This window comes from Helianthus annuus, chromosome 11 (genome assembly GCF_002127325.2).
Source record: "Helianthus annuus cultivar XRQ/B chromosome 11, HanXRQr2.0-SUNRISE, whole genome shotgun sequence".
Lineage (NCBI taxonomy): Eukaryota > Viridiplantae > Streptophyta > Magnoliopsida > Asterales > Asteraceae > Helianthus > Helianthus annuus.
The window spans coordinates 17,627,313-17,638,393 of record NC_035443.2 but is presented as its reverse complement, the minus strand read 5'-3'; the positions used below and the strand labels follow the sequence as shown (position 1 = coordinate 17,638,393).

Sequence of the window (11,081 nt, the reverse complement as noted above, 5' to 3'; positions counted from 1 at the left end):
CTTTTGGATATGCAAAATTAAATTCATTAAAAAGACAAAACTTTGGACCTAACCTTAACATTTTCATGAGATGTTAGAAAGACCTATGACTATAAACACCAAGCTCCTGACTCTGGACTCGCTGATCATTGCAAACTCAACTTGCCACCTTTAAGTTGAAGATGCCTAATTTTGCGGCTCATTTGTTGTTGTTAACCTTTCATTATAAGTGTAGGTTGAATATAAAAATTGCATAATTTAAATCTAAAGACAATAAAGAACACCAAAGTAGAATAGACGATTACAAGGATAACATAAAGATTCAATTAAATATGACTAACCACAGTCGAAGGTCTATTTTTGCGATTTATAAACGTTCATGGTCGAATAAAGAGTAATCATTTATATTCTTAATTCTGTACATCTCACTCTGCTTGCTGATGACATCGATCACCAATCCCAGTCCCAGTCCCAGTCATCATTTGTAACACCAAATATCACAGCAATTGTTCCAATAATAGCCTACAACAAGGTATAAATTTATAAACATTTGTTTTTAATCTTGCAAAAAAATATAACCATTTGCTATCTTACAGCGATTAGGCATGCAATATATCCAGGTTTCTCACGGCGATCATATCTGGCGCATAACAGAATGAATGCTCCAACGTACCATGGTATTGCAGCCAAGAAGAAACCAATTATGAACCTTTAAAAAAATTGGCCAGATTCGATCAACTTAACGCATCAATTGTCCTTGTTACATGCTAAATCATGATAAATAGTAGTTTGAATTTATAAAGATAACGACTTACAAGCACCATCCCATACCAATACCACAGCAGCATGGAAGCCGCCTCTGTCTTACAGGTCTTCCTTCAGCAATTGCATAACCTGCAACATCATTGATCATACCAAAATGTAAAACAAAATAAAAACAGAACATATTTTTCAGATAATGCTCTATCTACAGTTCTTAAAAGTTAATTACTACTCATTATAACTGTGTACTAAGTTTTGCCCTAGAAATTGATGATTCATGTTAGAAATCAGGTCCCAAAAACAATACTCGATCAATCGGTTTTTTGTGATCAAACCAAGACCACGACGACTCTTTTTATAGAATAAACTTGCATACAAGCAGACTTCTGGCAGACTTAATAAACCAATTAAAGTACGCGATAAACATACTAAATAAAACAAACCTATCTTGTGGTCTCAACTCTCAAAGAGATTCATGATCCTATCTTACTATCAGGTGAGATCATAAACTTATCATCTTAATCAAGCCCGAGCCTGAGCCTGAGCCTAAGCCTAAAAAACAATTTATTTATATAATTTCTAATTAATATATTAGCATATATGTATATAATACTTATTTATTGTATATAAAAGTATGCTACAAATGACTAAATAATATGTATTATGCTGTATATAAAAATTACAAGTAAAACATATATAAAAGAATATTAGAAATGTATATAAACTATTTATTAAAAAATAAACAAGGCACTTAAAAAACTAGTTATGAGCCGAGCTCGAGCCAAAGCTATCACATGTTAAACAAGCTCGAGTTCGAGGCTCGTTACATGGATGCTGATAGCAAACTCCGTAGATCTCATAACATTTTGCAATAATTAGCAGAACAAATGACAACTAATCACATAACTACACAACAAACCCTAGCTAAGACAGAACAGCAATTAAACAATCAACCTCTTTCAATTCCAACAATCTGATCAAATAACCAACTGATCATCCAAATTAGCCTCATAAACTAACGTAATCAAACAAAATCACTTAAAAACAGATCAATTCAAAATTAACAAGCCAAATAAACAATAACCTAACAAACTCCGATCGAGTACGATACCTGTAACGGCCTGATAACCGTGGACGTAATGGTTGACTGCCGGACCACCGGAGGTGCCGGAAGGCGGAACCGGCTGAGGAAAACCGATCACCGGCGGTGCGGACGGCGGCGGATAGGTGTTTACGCCTTGAAAAGTGCCGTAGTGATGAGGCGGTTGCTGCTGATCTTGATCGTACTGGTGCTGGTTGTAATCGTTTGGTGATTCACTCATGATTTTGTTGCAGAAATGGAGATTGAAGATGTTCTAGGGTTTTAGGTGATTTTGAAGAAACTGGATCAGGTGTGTTCAAAGATCGTACAATAATTTTACGAACAAGAATAGTAATACACAATTACACATATGGATAATTCCAATCCAACTTCGACTAATCAGATGCCGACACGTGGATATATAATATATACACTTATATATATACATACACATAATTAATCAATTTTTTTTTCGTCAAATTTTCTCCGGAACTGGAGATGGTGACCTTGGGCTATCTATCGATGTTTGCGGTTGCGAGTGTATGAGGTCGCTTTTTAGCATTGGGTTATCTCAGATAACGGGGCTTTTATTCATTGAGCTTTAAAAAAAAGGTGATTATGCAACCGCGTAAATAACTTTATTTCTTTTTTTTATTATTATATGTAATGTAATTAGAAGTGCATATATGTGTTTAAGTTATTTTTATAGTTTTCTATTTTATATTTAATTGGTATTAAACACGTCTTAGTATTATAAGGCTGTGTACGTGAGATAAGAGACAACTCATGTTTTGTGCTTTACAACTTGTTCGTACAAGTTGACCTTTGTACGTGAGGCTATCAAATCCGTTTTTCCAAGAATATGAACCAAGATACGTGTCAACACGAGAGTCATTTATGGTCGTTTTAATTTTCTACGTTATGTTTTTAAGCCTTATCCCAGTACTGTTCCAGTGGAAATGAAATATCGAATTAGGAATAATAATAAACGAAGCTAATTATATTTTTAGATATATAATAAACCAATCAACTGAATGGGTTAACTGAAACCCACAAATATTATAAGTTGATTTACAAAAAAAGCGTTGTCGATTGATATATCTTAACTACTCCACCTTTGATTAATTAATTTCTTGCCACAAAGCACCATAACCATGCTCTTCAACATTATTTCCATAAGAAAATTGCGAATAATCTTTGACACCACCAAACTCTAGTATACCGCCCATCGCGTCTTCATAACCTTGGATGTACATATCATCCATCTCCATCCAATTATATTCAAGATCTTGTGATTTTGTATGGTTTTGAGCAATTGGATATTGGTAAGTATCTTCAGAGTCAGCGCTCCATTCAAGTTCCAAACTCATATCACGGTCCTCAATTACAATTGGATTAATCTCAGCTTCTAAAGAACGGATTACATTTGATAATCTCTCGTCGTCACACTCGTTTTCCACATGTGGTTCATCGAGTATTGACATCAAAAGGGAGTCATCGATTTCCAAGGTTTCAAAATCATCAAAATCAACTTGATCATTGATGGGTGCTCGGTTTTCTTGAACCAAAGAGGCCATCAAGCAAATCAAATTGTGAAAAATGAATGTGGAAAGAAAGAAAGAAGCAAATGAGGTGATGAGAATATGATCCACAATGATGAATTGAAGAAGAAAGAAGATGTGTTTATATAGGCAAAGTTCCCTCAAATAAATCAATGTATTAGTGGGCCCTAATGTTATGATGGTACAATTATCTTTGAATCTACAACATAGAGGTTGATGACTAGGATGGACCATATCCCCAGACGTAATCACCACTTTTTTTTTCTAATTCAACATTTAATAACAATTTAAAGTAAACAAGATTTGTCAAATCTAAATCGTGTTAAACGAGTAAGTTTTATTTAATATTAAGACCATGTGTAGTGGTAACTTGTTATAATGCCCCCATCATGAGGCATTATCCGACACGTGGCAACCCAGTCAGCATGAGGCATTATAGCATAAAGTGGTGTAGTGGGGATAATGCCCAAATAATGCCCCTTTCAATTATTAAAAAAAGAAAAGAAAAGAAAAAGCAACCTGCCAACTATTGGATAGTCAAACTTGGAAAAAGCAAACATTGGATTCATACGGCGTTTTCATTATAACGCCAAACCTCCTTTTTTGAATTTTTTTTTTATTATAACGCCTAGTGTAGTGGATAGGGGGGCGTTATGGGGCGTTATTTTTCAATTTTTTTTAAAAATCACGCCCCACTACACATGGTCTAAGGTTTAATCGTGTTAAATGAGTAAGTTTTATTTAATATTGAGATATTAATTATGATATGATCCATTGTATTCATTCGTTGTTTCGTCTTTTCATTTATTTTGTTTTTTAACAATAATTTATATGTCAATATAAGTTCAAAAGTTACAATTATTAATTGTATTTTAAAGTTTAGAGCAGAAAAGAAATGATGTGTTGAGAATATTGATTGTGGTTTAAAATGTTTGTTGTGTGTGCAATATTTAGGAACATTAGGTAAGAAATGGTACCCATGTAAGTGGAAAAAAACCCCACAAAAAAGGAGACAAATAATGGAGCATTCAAGATTGTGTTAGATATGATAGAATCAAAGTGGAATTGAGTTGGGAAACTATATATCCTATGTTTTAATGGGGTGACCCCACTTCCAACTAACCTTAACACCTTTTAAATTTTATCTCTAAATGCAATCAATTCTATCTTTACACCTAATTACCAAATAATCAAATATTTCTTAGGCCGTCTGCTATATTCTAACGCTTATAACACTCGTTATACAATTCCTGAAGAGTGTTAAGGGCATTAAAAGCTTCACATGTTAAGATGTTAACTAGGAGAGAGGGAGGAAATCAAGCATTGGAAATTTGCACACACACAACATTCTATATATATGTATAGAAGATAAATGTGTCTCATAGTAGCACAATGGTGTAGAATCCCCCCCATAATAGCTTTCAGCCTTAAGGATATCATTGAAACATATATCACTGTTAATGGTAGCAAGAAGAAGCAAAAAATAATTAATGCTATTGTACAGGTTGTAATCTGGTGCCTGTGGAGGATGCGAAACGATGTCCTCTTTGGTCAAGCTATTCCGAGCATTACGAGGGTTGTTGAAGAAGCTAAATCGATGGCATATCATTGGATAAAAAATAGATCGGGACAGTCTCAGTGGTCGTGGAATGAATGGCGTAGTTTTAATTTAGCCATGTAATTCAGTTTGTACTGGTCCGTTTTTAGCGTTGTGGGGTTTGTAAGCTTGGTGTCTGTAAATTTGGTGTCTAGCACCTTGCTAGTTCGATGAATAAAAACTTTTTCTGTTGGCCGTTCAAAAAAAAAAAAAAAGAAGATAAATGTGTCTTTATTTATAAACTTTGACTTTAATTATATATTTTTGAATTTTTAAAGTCTTTATTTATAAACTTTGACTTTAATTATATATTTTTTGTGTTATATAAAACTTGATGAAAATTAATCCAATAAAAACACTTGTAAAACACACTCAAATCATATAACTTTCATCAAGTATTATCTTACACAAACAAAATTATTTAAGGTCAAAGTTTATAAATAAAGACTTTGAAAATTTAAAATAGGACACTTTTAATGGGACGGAGGTAGTAATTAATTTAAAGGCGTTAATATTTAATAGGAGTTAAACCATTTTCTTCGGGTATGTTTGGTATGGAGCTTTTAGGAGCTTCTAGCTTTAAGCTTTTAAGAAAAAGCTCCTACTTAATAAAAAGTCTTGTTTGGTTGAAGAAGCTTTAAGCTTTTAGATTAGGAGCTTGAAGCTTTTGGTTGAACGCTACTACTAGTAGCGTTTAGAAGGAGCTACAAGCTTTTAGAGAAAAATGACTATTTTAATCTCTCAAAATAAGAAACTTTTTAATGCACCAACTTTCTAAATTTTCAGTTATGTCCATTTTGGTAATTTTATACATTTTTTAAAAGCTCCAGCTACTCTACCAAACACCAAATATATCTAAAAAGCTACAGCTACTAGCTACCAGCTACAGCTACCAGCTTCCAGCCATCAGCTACCAGCTTCCAGCTTTCAGCTAACAGCCACCAGCTACTTTTGCCAAACATACCCGAAGTGAAAGAGAGTCAAATAGATGATGTGATGCCTACGTGTAATTAAACCATTTCCTTAGTTTTGTTTTTGGACTCTCATAACCGATTGGTTACAATTAATTCGATTATGAATCAATTCAAATTCAAATACATTTCAATTTATAAGTCTAATATGTATTTAGACCAAATAAAAAACAACTTTGTCCATTTATAAATTTATAAAATGAAAATGAAGAGTCAAGTAATATATTGTTTTTAATAAATTATAACAAAATTAATCTGACTATAATATATTATCAATATTTATCTTAAAATATAACTTTTTGGGTCAAAAACTTTACCATGGGAGACTTAAGGGATCTTAACATCTTAAAATGAGTGTGAAATTATTCTTGCATCCTTCTACTTAACATACATATTAGAGTTTATAAAGCTGAAACTCTCAAACACATTTTGTTCCACATCGCTTGCTGAAAAACATCGGCAAAGAAAACTCTTATAAATAGAGAAAAATAACTCAACATAGTTCCTTAGCGGCTTTGTTTAATTGCGTCGATGGGCCATTTGGTCCGAAAATTTTGGTTTTGGTTATGGCTCAAAACCGAATTAACCCGCCTTGTGCAGACCTTTAAATAACCAACCTAAGTGTTGTGTGCCCCGTCACGTCGTGCGGGCACCACTCCAGTTTTGTAAAAAATGTAAAGATTAAACTTTAATACCAGTTCAGTACAATTATTTGGAATATACACAAGTAATCATAGCTGAAAAAAAAAAACCTTTAAAAAAAACCTTTAAAAACACATAACCAACGGGTTTTCCATTTCATTCGGTTATTTTAATTTGCCTTTTTTATTATTTGATTTGATTCTTTTTTGTTCACAAGCAGATATAATAACGATTCGACGTTTTTTTTCCCGTGAACTACAAAATCAAGAATTGTAAGAAATGAAATAAACATTGAATGAATTTCAAATCCGTTCGACAACCTTTCTTATATATATGTATATATTTTTACCATAATATGAAGTTGTTAAAAGTAAAACGAAAAGTAAATAATAAAGTAGTGGTGTTTATTGATAGTTGAAGGAAAAATGCATTACGTTAGTGAAAGTTATGATGAATGCAAGTAGTGTACGTATGAATTAAGGTTTGTGGGTCTTCTACCACATGTATACACATTACACGCATATTCGTGCACATCTTCATGTGTCGGCTTTCTTTTGCTCCCATCTCGATTGTTGACGGAATTTAATATTCACACACTTCAAAATTTTAATTTTACATTTTGTATACAGGCCGTATAACGTTATACGGCTCGTATAGAATAATCCGACATGACAAATATTTGGTCGAATAAATGAAAAAATATTAGGCCGTATAACATTCTATTCGGGCCGTAGAACATTACACGGGTTGTATACATTATATGAGTTTTTAATCGTATAACATTATATTAGCCGTATAACATTGTATACGGGTCGTATAATCAGTGGCCGACCCAGAATTTTTTTTCAATGGGGTCCATTTTTTTCGGTGTTCAAAATTTTTATGACAAAACGTTCAAATTTTCGGGTCGATCCTCGTTCAGGTCGGGTCATAGCGAAGTTTGAACTAGATTTAAAAAAACAAGAAAATGAAATATACAAGGATTGAACCCATAACCTCATATTGGTAAAGAGTAGGATTTACCACTACACCACCAAATTTTCTTTTCTTTCTATGGTGTCCACCTAATTGTATTTATGGGGTCCTTATACAATTTAATATACCGAATCTACTAATTTTTTAAAAACATTGGGGTCCGGGGACCCTGACCCACTCTATGTGGGTTTGCCATTGAGTATAATGTTATACGACCTGTATACATGGAGACAAAAAAACATTCCCTGACATTTTTTGTGCAACAATCAGTTATACGGCCCGTATAACATATAGGGATGTGAAAATAAGATTACGATGTGAGAAATAATGAGAGCCTTAAAAAAACAACCAAATCAAACTATAAACAAAACTGTTTATTCCATGGCTTATAATATAGGATTGCTAAGCTAAGGGTATTTTTGGCACGATATGATGCAAGGATGTTTCATAAGAATCTGACTTACCTAGAGTCTAGTCTAAACATAGTCGGATTAGTTTCAGGATGAACAATGAATATGAAATTGTGTGAACGCTCATGCAAATCAACTTCTATACTATTTGTGAGCTCAGAAGGTTTGATTGTAAATTTTGAGAGTTCTTTCATAAAGACTTAAATGATAGAAATGAAAATTATTGATCGAGATATAGTTAATGAAATTTGAGAATCAAATGTTGGTTTTCAAATCAACGAAATCCGAGAATTAGATGTTTGTTTTCGAATCGATTATAGCTAGACTAATCCATGTTAACTACTTGGAAAGGTAAAGTATTCACATTCACCTAATTGAAAGAGACCAATCCACGAAGACTAACCTTAGAACCTACACACACGACACCTTGTGAGAATCCTATCTTTACACATTTTTACTAAAGTTCTATTGAAATAGCAATATTTACCAAATTGAAGAGTTAAAGGAACTTGAGAGTCCTATCTTCACACATCGTTTAATAAAGAAAAAAAAATGCTATTTTCGAAAGTTAAAAGGATTCACACAACAAAAGAGATCCAACCACGCACTTAATTTTCTTGGAAACTTGTACATATATTTATAAACTAAATATAGTATAGTTTGGTGAAACTTGTATTCAGACCCTCACCTCCTTCACAAACTCTATTCATTAAAGGAAGCTAGACAAAATAGCTCGTAGTCTATGGTGTTAAGGTGTGCTACAAATGTGTTTATCTTTAAGTATATTTTTTTTAACAATAAACACAATCAGTTAAACCTACTTCTAAAAGGATAAATCTACACCATTTTGCCCTGCCCATATAATACTTGAACTCTCACCGCTTGAGAGTGACATCATTTCAATACCTTGGTTTTTGGTATCATTAAACTACATGTCCGTTAATCATCTCTAAATGGTTGATGATTATAGTTCCATGATAGACATTTATATATATGTATTAATTCCAAACACATCGAGCAATAGTGTACTTATGAAATTTTAGGTTTTTGCCACAAACTTTTACACCTTTTGTTTTTATTATTTTTAAATTATTATATTATTATTATTATTTTTAAATTATTATATTATATTACTGTTATAATATTTTATTATTGTAACTACTATTTAGAGTTTTCTTTTGCTTATAACTTTTAAGGTAAGACGTTATATAAAATTTCGAGTATATCATTGCGACATGCTTATTTTTATCTATGCCTAGATTAAAATTTTGCTCAAAACCAATAAAATACTTTTTCATATCGTAAGTGGTAGCGAGTGTCGATATCTTATCGGCACTTGATGGACCCGACTTATTCCAACAGAACAACTTTCACACCGATATCGAAATTTCGGAGTTGGTACCGGTATTTGTTTTTATGTTTTTTAATCGATGTAAAAGACGTGTCGATATCTTTTTGGGTATATAAATACTTTATTTTTTCGGGTTTTTTCTGTTGCTATAGGGAGTGTCGGTACCATAATGGACCAATATAGATACCAACTGGATTTCCGCGGCGTAGCGCGGGAAAATCCCACTAGTTAATGTTATTTAGAAGTCGATTTAAAAGGTATATGAATTAGCGGTTAAAGAAAATAAAGGAAAATCTTCCTATATACTAATAAACAAAAATCTTTTTGTACACGTGTCACTCTCTGGTGCATCCTAATTTTTAATAATAATATTACATATTAATTTTTTATACACAAAATATAATATAATATAGTATAATATTAATTAATATAGTTAGAGATAAACATATAACAAAAATATTTTTGTACACGTGTCACTCTCTGGTGCCTCCTCACTTTTAATAATAATATTACATATTAATTTTTTATACACAAAATATAATATAATATAGTATAATATTAATTAATATACTTAGAGATAAACACATAAATTCAAATTTAATTAATAATTATCTATAACTAATATAAATGTATCAAATAATATAATAAAATATCTTTTTCTTTCTATCATATACTAATAAATGAAAATCTTTTTGTACACGTGTCACTCTCTGATGCCTCCTCCCTTTTAATAATAGTATTACATATTATTTTATACACAAAATATAATATAATATTAATTAATATAGTTAGAGATAAACATCTAAATTCAAATTTAATTAATAATTATCTATAACAAATATAAATGTATCAAATAATATAATAAGTATAATATTATTTAACATAGTTAGAGGTCAAACGTATAATTTCAAATTTAATTAATAGTAAATTACTTTTTGAGACCCTATGTTTTAGTGGTTTTAACCACTTGAATCCAAAATCAAAAAGTTTAATACCTTGAGTCTCTAACCGCTCATTCACACCCCCTATAAAAAATTCAAAAAACCTTTTGTAAGGTTGAGTTCTCTAAGTTCTCACAACTCGTAGAAGTTTTCATTTTACCCTAACCATATATATTTGTTAAGATAAAATATATTATTTGGATATAAACAATAATTACTAATAAAGTATCAAATCACATGTACAAGTAACGAAAATATAACTGTTCTTTTGTTTTACTAATTTATATAAATAAGTCATTTCATTAATAAGGATTATATACAAGTTTATAATTTACATTTTTCGTCATTCTATCTGTGTAATACACGGGGTTGTAAGCTAGTAGAGATTAAAGAAAGATATAATTCTTAAATTGGAGGAATAAGTCTTCCAATTTGATCACCCATACAAGCGAAAATATGGGTTTGTGTTTCCCACATTAGTGATGAAGTACTACTACGGGGCTGTTTGGCAACATCTGAATCAATAAGTGCTGAATGAATAAGAGGTCTGAATGGGTAAGAGGCTCTGAACCAGTAAGTGCTGAACCAGTAAAGTGCTGTTTGGTTGCACATCTGAATGACTGTGTAAAATGACATTTTTACCCCCTTTTAATTAAAAAAACCATTACATGTTCTTCCTCAATTCCTCTGAACTACACCGTCACCACCATTCAATCGATCTACTCAAATCGACAAACAATCAAACAAATTAAGCACAATCCAGCTCCAATTCAACAAATCTACTCAGATCCACACACAATCAATCAACAA

The 11,081-nt window shown here is 31.8% G+C and overlaps 1 protein-coding gene across 1 annotated transcript; it reads right to left on the bottom strand.

The window, feature by feature from the left end:
• Window positions 1-215: 215 nt before the first annotated feature.
• LOC110907938 (60S ribosomal protein L18a-like protein) lies at window positions 216-2,165 on the bottom strand. The gene is made up of 4 exons (XM_022152850.2): window positions 1,853-2,165; window positions 795-873; window positions 574-688; window positions 216-501 (listed from the first exon to the last, which is right to left on the bottom strand). Exons 1-4 carry the CDS (start codon window positions 2,061-2,063, stop codon window positions 430-432), a joined length of 477 nt encoding a protein of 158 aa, XP_022008542.1. The 5' UTR covers window positions 2,064-2,165; the 3' UTR covers window positions 216-429.
• Between the last annotated feature and the right edge of the window lie 8,916 nt (window positions 2,166-11,081).

Excerpts from the sequence above, each read along its gene's own strand:
- LOC110907938 (XM_022152850.2), bottom strand. The coding sequence starts at position 2,063 with ATGAGTGAATCACCAAACGATTACAACCAGCACCAGTACGATCAAGAT. Across the intron at positions 689-794 it reads ATTGGTATGGGATGGTGCTT|GTTCATAATTGGTTTCTTCT; the intron begins GTAAGTCGTTAT and ends ATTTTTTTAAAG. Across the intron at positions 502-573 it reads ATATTGCATGCCTAATCGCT|GCTATTATTGGAACAATTGC; the intron begins GTAAGATAGCAA and ends ACCTTGTTGTAG.